We start from the raw sequence: 17,620 nt of genomic DNA, 5'->3' as shown, positions 1-17,620 counted from the left end.
ATTATTGAAGAAAAAAACAGCATAAAGCTTACTTCAGGGCCTGCAAAGCGTTGCTACAGCACAGATGCAACAAACTGTTCCTGAAACAATGTCCCACAGGGCTTCTTCCTCTGTGGTTTGACAGGTTTGTTGTACAGATACTTTATGTTGGAAGATTAAAGAACTGCTGAGGACACGAACCTCCTCATATGCCATGTTGTCTGTCTTCACCTGTCTCACACACACACATTTGCACACACACACACACACACACGCACACACACAAGTTGCAAACCCCAAGGAGTTTAGTTTCATTATAACAATCAATAATTAAAAGCCACCTTCTTTTCATCAGTGCCAGCATCACAGATGTGACCCGGGTCTATTGGCTGTCCGCACCCCCATCCTCTCCCTCTCTCTCTCTCTCTCTCTCACTCACACACACACACACACACACACACACACACACACACACACACACACACACCAACCCCCTCCCTACAACATTTTCAGTAGAGGCATTCATTTTTAAAGCGCCCCTGTCACTGGGATTATAAAACGCCATGGCTCAATGCTGGTGTTAACGCCACTGCTGCAGGGGGGTAACAATAAGGGAGACGCACACAGAAAGAGATCTGCAGCAGACCAACAAGCAACACTTTGTGCAAGAAGGTTTGCTTTCTCATCTTAATGTGTTTAAAAACCCCATCAGAGACAAACTCAACCTTTCAACTGCCTTGCACAGCAGCAGCTTTGATATTTACAGGACAAACAGCAAACACAAGGCGAAACATGAGGCCATGTGGGGAAAATTCCCTGACACTGGCTGGTGAGCAGGAGGGGGGACTTCATAAAACTGCTTCCTCTGGTGTCTCCAAAGCACACAAGTGATTACAAGGGAGTCAGGGCATGCAGTGTGCAGTTGAATGCAGATAGAGGCCAATAATGTGGCAGTGCAAGGAGCCTTGCTTTGTTTATCCAAAATATCAACAATGAAACAACCCAGGTTATGAAACTGGCAGACTGAGGCTGGCTGTCTGCCCAAAGATCAACTTCTAGACTCTGTGCCCCCATGTTTTAAATCTTTTCATCCCATTCCTTCACTGTTAAATCTGACAAGTTGATCTCACTTAAAATAAAAATAAACCAATTACCTTGAAAACGTAAAGTAGACATAAATGTCCAGCTTAATCTTTGCTTACTTTAATTATAATTAAGTTTATTCAAAATTTAGCTGTATTTATCCAATTTTGTTGTTACAATTTAGAAATGATAGGTAGAATACTCTTTTTCTTTCTAAATGTTAGCAACTTCAGCAAACCAAGTTAGTATGAATTAACTTGATCATAACAAAGGGGATTTTTGTCAATGATGAAGTCAGGTGATCTGCAGATCCTGTTTCGATAACATGTTTAAGACATATATGAATGTCAGCTCTTGCTACCTTAAGCGAATTCTTTTATTTTTGGCTTATGATACTTCAAACTATACTTTGATATTTGTATGCATCCTCCTGAGCAATATTAAGTCTTTCAGACCTGGATTGACATCACTTTCTTTCTTTTAAATAACATTAGAGGAAAGGTAATGAGCAAATTGGTAAGAAGTGTTTAAAAAATTGCAAGTAATTGGCAGATTTAGATTTTTTTAAGCTAGGGAAATAAAGGGGGGGGAAATAAATATTTATAATTAGGCATATCATAAGTACATAGTTAAAACTATGTTACTTTTAGGGTCATTTTTTCCTAAGTTGCTCATTGCTTTCTTTCCATGTTTTTGTTTTTTTTTCTTTTTTAAGAAATCAAGGTAATTTGTTCAAAGGGTTAAGATAACACACACTACACAGCACTTCTCCCCGTTTCCCCATTTACCTTTATATCTCTCCAGCACATCCTCGTACGCCTGAGCGAACTCCTTCTCCTGCGAGTGATTTGTCGGCAGCAGACCCGGTATGAACCCGGCCATGGTGGCTCCACAAGCCGGCTCGCGCGTAGAGAGGGGTCGGCCTGCAGACTACCGCAGTGACCCGGTCCTCAACTGCGCGTCAAGCCCCAGCTCTGGCTCCTTCCTCTCCTCGGCGTCCAATTCAGCACCTCCCCGTGTGAAAACTAGTAAATTTGATGCATTGACGCACACTAAAAGCCAAGCGGCTCACTTCCAAGCAGGGTTAGATAATCCTCAGGGATACTTGAAGCAATAAAGGGGACAACAAAAGCTTGAAGTGAGTGCGTTTTGACGAAAATGTAGGACATTAAAGACGCGAAGGTTACATAAACGCTATCTATCCATTACCGCGGGTTGTGTGTGTATGTGTGCGGGGACACACAGTCGCATCGCTCGGTGTGTTGTCTCCGACCAGTTCCTCCTTGGGTATCGGCTTCCACCCGGCGACTGCTGCTTTTTCTGCTCCTGTCTGTGTATATGAGAGAGGGAGTATATCCTACACACCCCAGATGAGTGTCCGAAGAGGCGGGCAGTGTGTCTGTTTCCGTCCCCAAATCGGCGGAGCTCCAGGCGAAACCGTATCCGGACTCCTCGGGCGTCCTATCCCAGGCTGTGTCGGCGTCCTATGGATCCGAGGCGAGCCGCCCGAGCTCCCAGCATGCTTCCCAGCCGTAATGGCCGCTTCTTTCCGAGGCTTTGCGGTGTCCTCCTCCGTGTGGATGTGTATGTGTACGTTTCTCTCTCTCTCTCTCCCTCCTCTGCTCAGGTTTCTCGGCTTCTCCTGCAGTGGCTGTCTTCCATCCCTCTCTACCGGCCGCGCCAGGAACCTCCGCCACAGGAATTTCAAGCGCCGGTGAGGAAGAGGGGCTAGCTAGCTTACACGGCTACCGGTGGAAAATAGAGCTGGAGCGCCCCCAGATGGAGGGCACAGCTCGGTGACAGATAACCACTAAATCCCCTAAACCCCTGGTCAACCCAAAAATACCATTATACTGTCACATATTAAACAAATTCACCCCACCAACTTGCTGTACACTAACGGTACCATTGACGGTTTATTTCCGTTGGCTTATTTGTCTTGGCCGAAAATGGCGGTTGGAATCCAGCTGTAACTGCCAAGTGTGTGAATTCATTATTCCTCTGGTGAACCAGTGAGGAAAATAAGTCTATTTATTGTTCGTTTTTTGTCGTTTTGTTTGACTTTTTTCGTTAAGTTATTCTTCGAAAAAACGTAAAAGTGTTTTATGACCTGTTTGTCGAAGAAGCAGTTGTGGAGGACGCTGATGAATGATGGGGAATTATGTAATCAATATGGCGGATCTGACGGCTGCATTTCATTAGAATTTTTATTTTGGCATGGGCGGGTTAAAAAACAGTGGGCCCCTGGGCACAGATGTACAAATGGCCCCCACCCCCTTTCATATATAGGAGGAAGACACATAGGCATTAAAAAGAAGACGTCTCTTTATAGTCATTTTATGTCTCTTTTGGTCTTTTTTTTTTTTAATATATATTTTTTTTGGTTGAACCCACTGAACCCCTGAACAGGCCAAAAAATACCAGTAATCTACTAACAGATAATAAACTAATTTACTACACCTGTAACATTATGTACAGGCTAATTACTTAGGATTACAATTGATGGTTTATTTCCTTTATCTCAACATTACTTAGGCTATATATGTTCTACGAGGAAAAATTCAAATTATTGTAAGAGCTGAAAAGAAGCTGTGTAGTGAACGTTGATGAATGATGGAGAATTATGTAATCACAGATCTATCAGTTTACAACTACATGCTAAGTCAATAATTATATATTTTATTTGTTAATATAGGCTATATTTGGATTAATAATTAAAATCTGCATAGTAACTAAAGTTGCCAAATAAATGTAGTGGAGCAAAAAGTACAGTATTCAAAATGTCCTTCAAAATGTGGTGGAGTAGATGTATCATCAAATGAAATTACTCAAAGAAAGTACAAGTACCTAAAATTAAAGTACAGTACTTATATTCCCTTATGTTAACTTGCCTCCTAGAAGGCAATAGAAAGTTATTCTGACAGATCATTTCATTTGATAATGTAATTATTGTACCTTGATTACAATTAAACTAATTTTGCATCATAACATTTTTTGGCAAATCATTTGAGAGTAAGCAAATAACTTTACAAAGTAAGCAGCATACTTAATAAGCAAATCCTGTTCTATAAAGTAACCTTTTTATGCATATTAAATAATACTAAAAAATGAATAAAGGTCGTTCACAACTGGAATCTGCTCAACACTGGTTCTGTGTGTAAGGAAGTTTTGATTTCTGGATGAGCTGAATAAATTGGAGTACACTGCCATCTAAAGGCTAAATAAATTTGTATTACAGTGAACCATGGCAAAATAATTGAAATCCAACTGAGATTCTTGTTAACAGGCCAATAAACCCACAGACCTTTTCAACAGATCTTGTATTCTGGGATCCAAATTGAGTGCAACCAGAAGAAATGCAATCACAGAGCCATTCTGGGCCAAAACCACACCAGGGAACACAAAATGATAAACTTTCTACCACAAGTGTGTTTGACGCCAGTGACGCTATTTGATGTGAGGTGAATCTGTAATTGTGTCCTTTCCTACGGGGTGAAACACAGCATCAGTTGATAATCTCAGCATGCGATCATGCTGAGGTCAAAGCCCATAAAGCAGCTTCACTGATGTAGTCAAGAGATTATGTAATTTAATCCCATGCTGAGACATATAAAGATGACCTTAAAGTGCAGCACAATGTCAGAAACATGCAGCCTCCAGCAGAAACATATATATTTATCTCACTGGAAAATAGAGACTTGGCAGAGCAGGAAACAAGTCAAAGCAGTTGCGGATCTCTGTCAGGTTTCAGTCAATACTGGATCGAAATCTGAATAAAAGATGCATGAATGACTCCACAGCTGTGGGCTGGGGTTTGACTCCGCTCTCTAGGCTGTTTTTTAAAGTACATCTCAATTTCTTAAAGGTATTTCTATTCAGTGGCCACTTTATTAGGTCCACCCGTACACTTTTTAAATAACAGAATACTCTATACCTGGCAACCCTTAATTAATTATGTAGAAATAAGGCACTAATAATAATCTTAACGTTATGCTACTGCTAGGTTAAGTGTGGTTTCAATAGGCTAATTAACATGCAACGTAATCCTGTGTTTTAATTAACATTTATTAACATTTCTACTGCATGTTGCATATTATGTTGTTTATGTTGAGCTGTCTGTATATGTGAACTTCTCACATTTCTGTGGCATTTTGTATAACCTATTTTCAATGTTTGATAATTGAAAAATCAATGAACAGATGTTAAAAAATGAAGAACAGAATACTTTATTGCCATGTAATCACAGCTGATAAGAATTTGCCTAAATGCAGCTCTTAAAAACAGACTAGACTCATACAAAAGACTCAGGCATGTATAAATATGCAAAATAAGAGATGCAAAAACACTTATCACATTTATATATACGAACAAACCAAATATGGCCTAATAAAGATCAAGTCAAGTCCTAAAGTGCTTTGAGCTGCTAAATTCCTGGTATATGCAAGCCAATACAACTATTCTGCCATAAAAGCTACTTTAATGATGTGTATAATGCTCATTAATCCAATTATATGTTTTAACGTTAAGGTCTTAGTGGTGGTGTTTTAGTGAACGGCATAATTTTAAAAGTTGTTTTGTTCCCTCTTTGTTCTATTCTGGCCTCTTTGTGTACATTAATAGGGAAATTTGAAACATTTCTCAATATATTATTGTCCACCACAACACCACTTTTAACTATGTCTTTAATAATAAGCTTAATTTCCATTTTTTTGACAATGACAACAAAAACAAGGGATGAGAGTCCTGAAGCAGTACCAGTTGAGAACTGGTTCAAAATTGGAATTGAATACCTCCGTGCTTATCATTTCCTTTTATCAGTGCCGGCATGTTTTTCTGACAGTTTCACATTACAAAACAACAGGTCAAACTCATAAGTCTGCCTTGCCGGTAACTTGCAATAAGAAGGTCGTAAGTACGGCTTCATGTTACAAAGAAAGATGGCAACATGCTGAAACATCTTTCTTTGCAACATGAGCTTAAATTCTCAGAATGTGATAAAGAATCAGACCAGTGAGCAGAATCGATAATGGCATCAAAAAATAAAAATTTAAAAATCCTGTCCCTAACAAAAAGTGAGTATTATAAACCTCATAAAGGTAGAATTCATGGCAGGGCTGTTGTATGGAATTGCAGCAGATAGTGCAGGTGTACCTAATAAAGTGGCCAATGTGTGTAAAAAGACATAATCAAGATGGGAAAAACTAGTGGCACTAATTTTGAGATTATTCAATGAAATCGTTTCGATTATAGCTGCCATCAAGATTCTGGCTTACAAGAAAATTTTACATTTCCCACTGTAAGTACAAATAGTATTTCTTGGCTTGTTTTTTTTTTGTTCTAAATCTGATCTTACTTTTATCTCAAAAATTTAGGGAGATCATGATAGTGGAGGTGTTTCCAAGAGACCCGAAGCCGCAGCCAAACATAATTCTGTTTTAAAGCTTCACTGTCGTTCTTCCTCTTCTAATTTAATGTGCTAAAGCAGCCTATTACTGTGACTGTATGTGTCCTTGTACATAACACTGAGGCTATTTCAAGTGTGTGGATTATTACTGCTGCTGTAACAGATCAGGCATTAAGTATATCCAGAATCCATGCTGTATAGCCGCTTCTAACAAGATAAAACAGGAAAGGATGTACAGAAAGATAAAAGAAAGTGTCAGCTATTAAACCGGCGTGGACGGCACATACTGTATCATGTTATGGATGCAGCAGCTTCTAATGATTTCTACTCTGCAGAAATCTGAGAAAACACTTTTCTGCAGAAGATTTCTTAAAGCAACAGATGGAGGAACAAGCTACAAGTTCAGTGATAACCTTTAACAACAAGATTACTCAGGTTATGTCTTCGATGCTTCCAGTTATTTAGCAAGTGGTCTCATGTGCTGACAGGAATTATTACCAGTATAAATTACAAGGAACAGCTCACAGATATTCATTTCCTCTCCCTCCCCTCTCTCTTCCCATCTTTCATTACTTTTTATGTCTTCTTTGTGGCTCCTCACCCTGACTCACTCCTCATTACAAGACTCACACATCACATTAGCCACACTTCAGTGGAAACACAAACAGACACCTCGGGGAATCCAAACCCAGCACACACACGCACACATTCATCAAACTCACATATTTGTACACAGCTTCCAATCACAAGATGAGTAGGGGGTCCAAAATGTTCATGAGGAAAGCAAAACAGGCCAGTGGATGCAGTTGTTGTCCATCTGCAACCTCCTGTACCTCTCTCTCTCTCACACACACACATACACACACAGAGTCTACATCATATAAACAAGATAGAGGATTTTTGTGACCCTGGTCTCAAGGTCCCAGCAACTTTCCCACCATACTGCGATGGATGAATTTCTAAATGTGCCACACACTCTACGCACAGGTCAAGGAACAGGATCTATGAAATGTCCAGGTGTCAGAGAGAAGAAAACCCTGAATTTGTCAAAAAAGAAGCCTATTAAGCAATAATACAGAGAAATATTGTATAAACAGTTCCTATAAACACCAAGAAAACTATTTCTGATGCAATATTCACAAGAAATCACTCATTTTATACAAACTTTCTGCATTACTGTATTAATTATTTGGGTTAATTGTACAGTTCATTAGTTGGACTGTTATTGCTATGAATTGAATATGAAATATCCATTAAAAATATATCACTTAGTCAGTCATCACTGTGTCAATGATACAGGAGGGGTCTCTTAGATTAAAGACTGGGAACCGTGAGTTAAACCTTTATATCCCCGCCTAGTGGTGGACAACAGCATTACAGTGCACTCTGACTGACTAAAAACTTTCTAATGTTTATGTTCCTCCATTCAGATGTTGTCTTTTCATATTTAATTATCTCATGATGTGTAGTCATAATATATTAATAATAAAAGTAGTAAAATGTGTGTGTATGTGTATTAAAGTGTGGCTGTTATAAAAGAAAGAACACTGACTGACAGTACACTGACTCATCGCTTCCTCTCGTCTCCGTCTGTCACTCACTGTTTTCTTTCTGCAGTGTGTGTCCTCCTGTTTGTGTCTGCATGTAGACGTGTGTGTGTCTGTGTGTTGCTGTGTGTCTGTGCTGCTGTCATGCAGAGTCCAGCTGCACGATGAATGTGCTCTGTGAGCCAAAAGGACACGCAGTCCTCAGCACATCAGCATGATGACCAACGCCTTAGCAGCAGAGCTCCACACTGACCTCAGATTTAAACAAAAAAACTCCACGAATATCAACCAAAAATATTTTGCATCTCATTTCTGACTCTTTTTGTCCTTCATGTTGCTGCGAACACTGCTAATCTACAAAACAGCCGCAACATCAAACAATATGATCTGATTATCCACGGCTGCATTTTTGTTTGATATGCAGACTAATGAAGCAGCTCAGCGGCCTAAATAACCTGGACTGAGCAGGATATTCAATGACAGTATTGTAAAACGTGTGTGACTTGGATTAGTTGGTTATGTTGCCGCATAATTTCAGATAAGATTCTTAGTAAAGTCTGACCTTTGACCTATATCTACAAACTCAATTATATTTAAAAGGCTTATATGAGCAGCCTAAAAGAATGCATGTGTGGAATTCATGGTTTATCCAAGAATGTGGATAATCAGTGTGACCTCAAATCCAATAAGACATGTAAACAAAGTCTGTGGTGTTTCCAGCGAGTTCACTGAAGCTCTACAGAATACAGTTAATTCAGTGTGTATATTACACCATGACTGTACATAACTTGAGACACGAGTATCTCATTTGGATAAACGGCAGGTCAGTATTTTGGATTTGATCCACTGACTTAATCTTTATTGGTCCACCCTTCAAGTTATGAAAACTATAAATGATGTGATCTCATCTGTGATGAGTGATTTTCATTATATACATCTCTCCGAGAATACGTTTTATGCGATAACCCAAGTAATTTCAAAGCACACATGTGGACAAGTCAGATATGAAAACTGTCAATTTGAAATCTAAATTTGGGTTTTACAAATGTTGCTGTATCATGAGAAAAAGTCACTTTATATATTATGTGTTTAAACTTTACATCTTAAAGAAACATTACACATATTTTACATGTTTTTAGAAGTCATATAGAGTACACAGCCAGTAAAAACCAACACTCTCATATCTAAATGTCGATTTCCACTTACAAAAGTTAAAAAATTTGCTACTGTTCTAACGTCACAGTTTGAAACACTTCTTTCTGCTTCGAAACTACCTGGTTAGGTTTAGGACAAACACCACGGTTTTGCAATAAATAAGTATTTTTGTCACTAATGCAACGTGACGTAGGTCCCGTCACATACATTACTAGTGTAGTATGCTCCACATACTAGTATAATACGCTATGCTGATATAAAAGAAGTTATCATTGACCTTAGGACACAAACACTGGTCTCCTGGGAGAAAGTCCTGCATTTGTTGCATCCTACACATTTAGTGGACATTGTCAAGTTTAATTCTACATCACAATACTCACTGTAGTATTTGTTATGGCCACTATAGAGCGCCGCCTTGTGTGTGTAGTAATCAGCTGTTTGCGCAGTCAGCTAATGTGGTTATTGTAAGGTGAGAGTAGACTGGAAATAAAACAAACCTGTTGCTTTTAGGGAGTTTGTCAAGTCTGAGAAAATTACTTCAGTGACATAATTTGGATAGCTGGGCTTGAGCTTGGATACTTTTTTTTTTTAAATTACAAAGCGTGTATTATAAACTGGCTTTTGGGGATTGAAAGACATGTATGAGCAGGGAAAGTCTAATGCATTATGGGAAGTGTAGGATCCAGTGTGTTTGGAGTTTGATCAACAGACTAAACATCAGGATATGTCAACCTCTGTGATTTAGGAAATTATTTTTATAAAGCTAAGGAAAACTGTATAGGGGAAAAAAGAAAGAAAAAAGATACATTTAAAATGATCAGAATTACACTTTCAAAATTTTGTTACAGAATTATAATTTTTAAGACCTCAAGTCTTTGTTTTTCTTTGTTTTTTTTTAATTATTTAAAAAAAAAAATTTCAATATATATTTTTAAAATGATTTCAGCTCATTTTTACCAATTTCTTGCAAATTTTAGAATAATTTCTCCATTCATTGCTCATTGCCTTCTTCCCAGGTTTTGAAAGAAATCTCAAGCCAAATTGCTCAGGTTTCAAAAAGTTAAACATAACTGACTTAAAACTGAGGACTTGTAGCTTAAATAACACACCTCCATTTGTCCAACTTCAGCTTCTTATCACTCTGTTTTTAACTTTCCTTTAAGCTCTCTTTTCCTTCCTCTCTCTTTCAGTTTGTCTCTTTTTTGGTCTGTGATTCTGTCTCGTCCTCTTTTTTCCTTTCAGAATAAATCCCTCACTCTGTCTCCACATAAAATACCTTTCTGAAACCTTCTCCTCCTTTTTAACTCCTTTCAGTTTTCTTTCTCGCAGTCTTTAAATCTCTGTCAGTGATTCTCTCGTTCAATCTTCATCCTTTTTCTCTTAATCTTTCTCTTTCTGTTTTATGACCTCCCTCACCCCTCGGCTTCAGTTAAAAGTCATCATTTCTCTCCCCCTCCTCTTTGACCTCTGCCCTCTTCCCTCCATCTCTCCGTTACCTCCCCCCTTTCTTTCTCCAACTCCATTTCTTTTTCCTCTCTTCATTACCTTTTACTCGATCATTCACTCCTCTCTCTCTCTTTTCTTTCACAAACCTCTTTTCTCCCCAGCCAAATTAAAATTCGGACACTCTCCCTCTCTTTCACTATTTGTTTTGCCCTCCTTTTATATTCGGTGTCAGACTCTTTCTCACCCCTGCCACTGCCGCCATTGCTTCTCCTCGCTTTTTATAACCATGGAAACAGAGGAGACCACGTTGCCATGGCAACAGGGGGAACAGCCTGGGCTTTGGGAGTTGGGGCTTCCTCTAAGCTGCCTGCAGAGAAAGAAATGTGGAAGCAACGGCAGCAGCAGGCGGGACGGTGGACGGCTAAGTTACATGCAGGCACAGACGTCTGGGGTCCTGATGTTCATGTGCATGAATTATCACTCCTGCAGTCTGACGCACGCATGCACACAAACGCACAATCGCACACACACACACACAAAATGATTTAGTGCCTCACACATACTTTGTTTTTGTCATCGTTAGTTTTTTTCTTGTTTTGCTTTAAAAGAGATCATTAAAATATATTTTCACCCTTTCAAATTAATGTAATATGTCGATTTTCTCCCTAAATCTTGCAGTTTTGTCACTCCCTTTAGGCTCAAACTCCGCCAGCTGAAATATATATACACACAAAAATGTGCAGTCACACGAGTCTCAAACACTTTACAGTTGTCTCACATTTAACAATTCAGCGTACAGATCTGCATGGAGATAACCCACTGCCAATACTGGTCACAAATCTTTGTCTCGTCATCCAAAGAATGTGTATGACGATTTTCAAGTTTTTTCATAAATGCTCTAACAACAACAACAACAACAACAATGACAACATCAGTTACACCACAAATAATGCTGCTAAAGTGACATGTTTCAGAGAGATGTGTAGATGGCAGATTAGAAAGCTCTTCTCCAGCAGCTGCTGGGAGCTTCTGCAAAAGTCACCTGAGTGCATCTGGACAGTTATAGGGGACATTAGCCAATTATACCTACTGCACAAGCAAAAACATGAACCTGGCGACCTCATATATCGCCTGTGCCAAGGGCCACCCTGGACAGTAAGCTATATTTCCTCCTTGTTCACTGATGATCTAAATAAGTCGCTAAATGTTTCTCCTGTTGCGTTTTTTTAAAACAACGTTGCTGAAAGGCTCCAAAAAGCTGCTAAACAGCGATAAAGTCGGTACATTAGTAGTCCTTTCCTCCCGTCACCCTGGGACCTTAGATTGTCTTGTTCATTTGTTAATGGAGGTTGAAATGTTGTTTTATTGCAAAACATCCGTAACAGTGTCCCCTACACTACAGTGAAAACACAGATTGACGTCAATGGCGGGAAAAGAGTTAAAAAAAAGAAAACGATGAGGGAAACCCTGCTGCTGACTGTGATGACATGTTGTGGACTGACATAGCAGTGCAGCAGTTTGACATGCAGCATAATGCACTGTGTGTAGTACTGGCGGAGCGTAACCATGGGCAACACGGGCGAAATCAAAGCCATTTATGCTTATTATTATCGGTTCTATTTATCGGCTAAAAATGTTATTATCGGAATTATCGGTATGGTGTCATAAATCCCCTTATCAGTAATGATAATGATCAATAATTATTGTGCATCCCTAAAATTAACATCATATTTGTTAATCTAATAAACTGACTGATCTTTTTAAATCAGAGATAATGGACCAAGTTAATGTTACATAATGCTGCTTTTTCAGGTCCACAATAATCTTTGCCTGTCTTTGCTTTATTTGTATTTCATTATTTTTACCTTCACAATTTTGTCATTCTTCTGTCATGCTATTGTCATGTTTATAAAATTGTTACCGTTCATCTTATATGTTCATAAACCATGTTTTAATTTGAAAATCATAAAAATGCACATTTGTCGTCAGTATTGACACTAATAATTTTCAACATAATTTCATTTCATTTCTACATCTCACTCTCTCCTTAATTTGTAATTCAAGTAAATAAATCCAAAACTCAAATTCTCATTCACTTAAACAGAAAAACCAGCAGCTGTTGGAAGGTTTCATTGACATTCATGCTCAGCAGGCAGGCAGAGCTCGTCCACAGAGACTGAATAACAGAGTCCAGTCAGGACAGCAGCATCTCTCTTTATCCTCTCCAGTGAATTCAAAACTCATCTGTTCACAAAGCTCCTCGTGTTTGTACTCTCTCCTTCCTTCACTTCTGCCTCAACTTTAGTCTTTTCCCTTTTCTCACGTTTATTTCTCCAATAAAATCAATGTTCCAGGCATAAAAAGAAACCCAAATTTCCCGGGGTTTCTGTTTCGCTCTTCCTCTTTTTCCTATAAATAAAAATGAGAAAAAATAAGAATTGTATGGATATTTAATTCTGGGTACGTGGGTGCATGCATATATGTTTAGTTTATTAGAGTATAGGTTTGAATTAATAAGGAAGCTGGTCAATTAAAATTCAATGACTTCTGGAGAAGTGGTGAGATTAAATAAGTTATTCTTCTTACTCTTTTTCGAATACGTAAACCAAGTCATCATGTGCTTGAAGATTTAATTTTGCTTTATGGTTTTTATTGTCTGTACATTACTTTTATGTTTATCTGCTTTTTTTGTATGATCATTTCTCCATTTTCTTTTTTACATGTTTGAAATAAATCAAATCAAATAAAAAGTCTCTGTACTTCTTATTTGTGACGCATTTTAATGTAATCAATAAACAATCTTTTCCTACTCATAGACTATGCACTGCAAAGCACATGGTTTATTGGTACAAGCAGCCTAATTTATTCATTTTCTACATTCCAGCCTCTGCCTGAATGGAAATTGAGGTCAATGTAAACACATAGTCCATATTATGTAAAGTGTAATATCATCACAATAGCCTTCACGCCTGAGCGAGCAGTGGACACGCCTGGGAAACACTGGATGTTACCAGCCGGATCGCTCTGCCAGCTTACAGAGCAAATTTGGAGGTTCAGTGTAACAGAGAAACTCTGCTTTGTTTTGCCGGTTTGATGATAAAACGGATAAAGAGGATCTATCAGATAGTGAATTTACAAGAGAAATACAACAAAGCAACTCAATTCTTGACAACACAGTATGCTCAAATCTGTTTATGGAGAGCTTTAAATCAATTTAATATAACAGCTGATCTCAAAGACATCACTCTTTCAGAAGACTGGAAGCAGGGGGAAATGACTCGCCAAGCCAACTCACTGCTCTGGGCCAAAAAATAATCTGGCTCATAATCCCCAAACAAAACCACAACTTGTCTTTTTTACTCTTTGGCTTTGACTGGGCAACACTTGCATTTTCCATTTACGTAATTTTGGGAAAGACCTGCTTCATGAGGAGACATTGACTCAATAGTATTGGCTGCACAAATCAGCATCTTTTAGAAAAAAAGTAGAGTTCACAGCAGAATATTGGCGGTGTGAACCCTGACAGCGCCAACGTCAGCTCGGCCGCTACCTGCTGCCGCCACAAACAAGTCTGACTCGTTGACTCGGCACAAAGGTTTGACAGGACACCTCCCTGTCTAACTGCCTCTTTTAATATTATAATTGCACATAATTATTCCTAAACGTTTGTTTTTCTTTTCAATCTTTCACTCTCACTGTATGTCTTTAAGTCACACACACAAACTCTCCCACACACAAAATCTTGGCCCAAGCATCTGCACAGCTTTGAATTTCCACTACATGACACATGTTCATCCAACAGACACTGAAAAAAAGAGGAGTGGAAAAGTTTAGCCGTTTGCCTCGAAGAACATTCATTGAAAGCATGTCATGTGAGATCATTCACCCTCTCACAGCAGCCATGACAGAAAAACGACACATAACATCTTGTCATTCTCTGCTGCAAATAAAAACAAAACTGTAAATTTCCTTAAAGTGTTTCTGGTTTTAAAACATGTTCCTTTTTCATACTGTGCGCTTAGAAAGACCAACGCAATTAAAAAGATGACCACAGGACATAAAAGGGATGCCGAAAATGAATCCACATCCCAGCTCAGATCTGGTTGTAATTAGCCATTTGCATGTAAACAGCAGAGAGCTGTCTCATGTTGGTGTTAGTTTTCCACGGAGGCCCTAACAGTCCCAAAGGGGAAATTTTTTTCAAATTAATTATGTTAATTATTGCGGGAAAAAGTTATCTTGCACACAAAATGTAAAATATCACATTTTGGGACTTTAGGGGCTCTGTAGTTTGCAGCTTTTTCACAACTTTAAACTACTTCACTTTGCTTTTGAAAGTAAATTGACAAATGAGTGGCCCGAGTTTGGCCTGGCACAGATTTGGTCGTAAATGAATGAGTGTGTGTCCAATTGTCATAAAACTTGTTAGTCATCCTAAATCCAGGTGCCTTAAAACTGTCAAAGGTCTTAATCCTTTGCAGCTTTTGACCTGTTGTTGATGTTGGCTTTAACCCTGGAATCGCTGTTTGCTGATTTAATTTGAATTTTCTCTATGTATGCAACACCTTGCTTACATGGAGAGGTGAATTCATCACTTTCCTACATCAACATGATGTATTTATACACAAAAACAACATGAAACACACTCAAACCACCACAAAAGAATGTTACATTAAATAAAAAATTAATTGCAGTGGCTGCAGCTCTGTTGCAGTCCTGGATGTCATGGTTCACAGAAATCTTCTGTCCAAACATTTACAGACAGATTTAAGAAAGACAAGACTCTGCAGAAAGCTCGTCTTAAACCAAGTAGCTAATTGTAAATCCAGATATCACAGAAAAAAATCCACGCAGGCTTCTCTTGTGGATACTAAACTTAGAGACTCTTAAACATAAACACTGTAGGTCTGGAAGCATTCTCCAACTGGGAATGTTTCCAATGCAGGAAATTCATCTTTTCCTCACATATGTGCACTATAAGAGCAATAACATGCGCATACAAACCCCTTCACCCCGTCCTGACCTACATGCTGTTTCCACGTCTATAAAGTAGGCTTTAACTGTCTCGTCATCGCCTCTCTACTCCAAAAACCCCAACCCCCATCGCTTCCCGAGCAACTGGCATTTACAGTGTCAGTGCTGCCAGTTTATAACAGTTTATTTCTCACATAAAAAAGGCTAAAAAAAAATGTCAGTGCAAGAAAAAAATAATACGTACAACACAAAGGGAAAGAAAGAAGTGCAGCATATTGAATTTTTTTTTCAATAACTGATTGTTTCTACATCTGCTTGAGCTGGTGTAGATATCTTTTGTTATCTCTGCAAAGATACAACAATATATGTTTAGGCTATTATTGCCCTGTCTCTTAAGGAGTGCTGTTGGTTTGCTGTAACACTGTTTGACTGCACATTACCCCATTAAAAAAAGAAAAATTACAAAATAACTAATTAATCAATTAATTAATTAAGTAAATAGATAAATAAATATAAAATAAATAATAATAATAATAATATAAAATAAATATTATTATTATTAATAATAATAAACGAAAAAAAATTAATAAGGTCGATTTATTTGCACTTTTTGTCATTGGACTCCCATGGTTGAGTTTGCTCGTAAGTTGCTTTCCATAACACCGTCAGCTGAATAAATGTGACATAATGTTCAACAGAGGCATAGCTACATGCAGACACGGAGCTACATAGCAGGACATCCATCCACTTAAATGCAATTTTGTGATAAAAGCCTCAAACAGCAAATAATCAGCACATTATGAGATGATGTGAGTGGAGAAAAACGCCACAAACGATAAGAGGTGCAGCATAATAAGCCCACTTTCACATCATTTGCCACAATTATCAAGCTGAAGTCTTCCCTCCACTAAAAGAGGGAAAGCTATTTGGGCTGCTCCCAGTGTCTCATTACGTGAGCGGGGGAACCCTGGCTTCTCCAGAGAACTCAGTAACCTACATTTCTCCTCCATCTTCAGTCACAGCGAGTCAGAGAGGCGAGTCGAGACAGAGAGAGAGTGAGAGAGGACAGTCGTCAGTGTGGTGGGAGAACAGCACGGAGGAGTGAGGGAGGTGTCCGCTGATGAAAACACGTCTAACCTTCAGCTTTGATGTCTGACTGGAAGGATTCAGATAATAAAACCTCCTCAGGGTCAAACTTTTCTCTCTCTGACAGCTTTAACACAACAACCAAACATAAACATGTCACTGGATCTCATGTTTCAGTGATCAGACTGTGAGCTCTGAATTCGCCAAGAAAAAGAAACACAAGCGCCACTGAAAAAAAGCTTAATAACAGTGATCTCATTTAAAGGGACAGTTCACCAAAAAATGCAAACTATGTTTTTTTTCTTCTCTTGTTTGGGTGTGAGTTGCTGAGTGTTTGCACACGACGTCACCATGAAGAACTGCACATGGGGGGCAAGAGGTGACTTCTGCATGGAGAAGCGCTAAAAGATGTCAAAGTTTTGTGCTGTTTACAGCTGTGCCAACCTGTCAAATCAAGAAAAAAAAATGAGCTACATTCCAGTCCCGAAATAAGTGACACATAAAGGCGAGAAGTTTAAAAACATACACAGAAATTCAAAACCTCTGTAGTCTAGACGAGGTTCAGACAGCACTCATGTATGCAGTGACCACTTTGTGAAAGGTAATGCTACAATAATTTTGCTGCTTAAATTTACATATCTGGTTAAAATCACCACAAGCTGAGTGCCATCTAGTTTCATGATACTGGTGAGAAGGCAGACACCTCTATGGCTGATATCTCCCAAACTCGGCAACGCACATCAAAACAATCTGGATGGATAATAGTACTACAGGTAAGAGGAAACGTGTTTTTTTATTTTTGGGTGAACTTTCCCTTTAAGTGTTAAAAGATAAAGACTTTGAGAAGAGATACTGTAGATGGTTTTATCTGAAATATAAATATGACAGAACGCAACCAGATTTTCCCCCCACATTGCTGTGACATTTAATTATCGTGGATTTTTAA

General features: G+C 38.6%; 1 protein-coding gene across 1 annotated transcript in view; it reads right to left on the bottom strand.

Moving 5' to 3' along the window:
- macf1a (microtubule actin crosslinking factor 1a) overlaps positions 1-2,670 on the bottom strand; it is a 258,074-nt gene extending 255,404 nt beyond the window's left edge. Inside the window, 1 exon segment of the mRNA XM_042506526.1 lies at positions 1,851-2,670. Within this exon segment, the coding sequence (XP_042362460.1) occupies positions 1,851-1,944 (94 nt within the window). The 5' untranslated portion in view covers positions 1,945-2,670.
- Between the last annotated feature and the right edge of the window lie 14,950 nt (positions 2,671-17,620).

The sequence above is a fragment of the Plectropomus leopardus genome, chromosome 18 (genome assembly GCF_008729295.1).
Source record: "Plectropomus leopardus isolate mb chromosome 18, YSFRI_Pleo_2.0, whole genome shotgun sequence".
NCBI classification, from domain to species: Eukaryota; Metazoa; Chordata; class Actinopteri; order Perciformes; family Serranidae; genus Plectropomus; species Plectropomus leopardus.
Note: the sequence above shows the minus strand (reverse complement) of the source record. Positions and strands in the feature narration are given on the sequence as shown.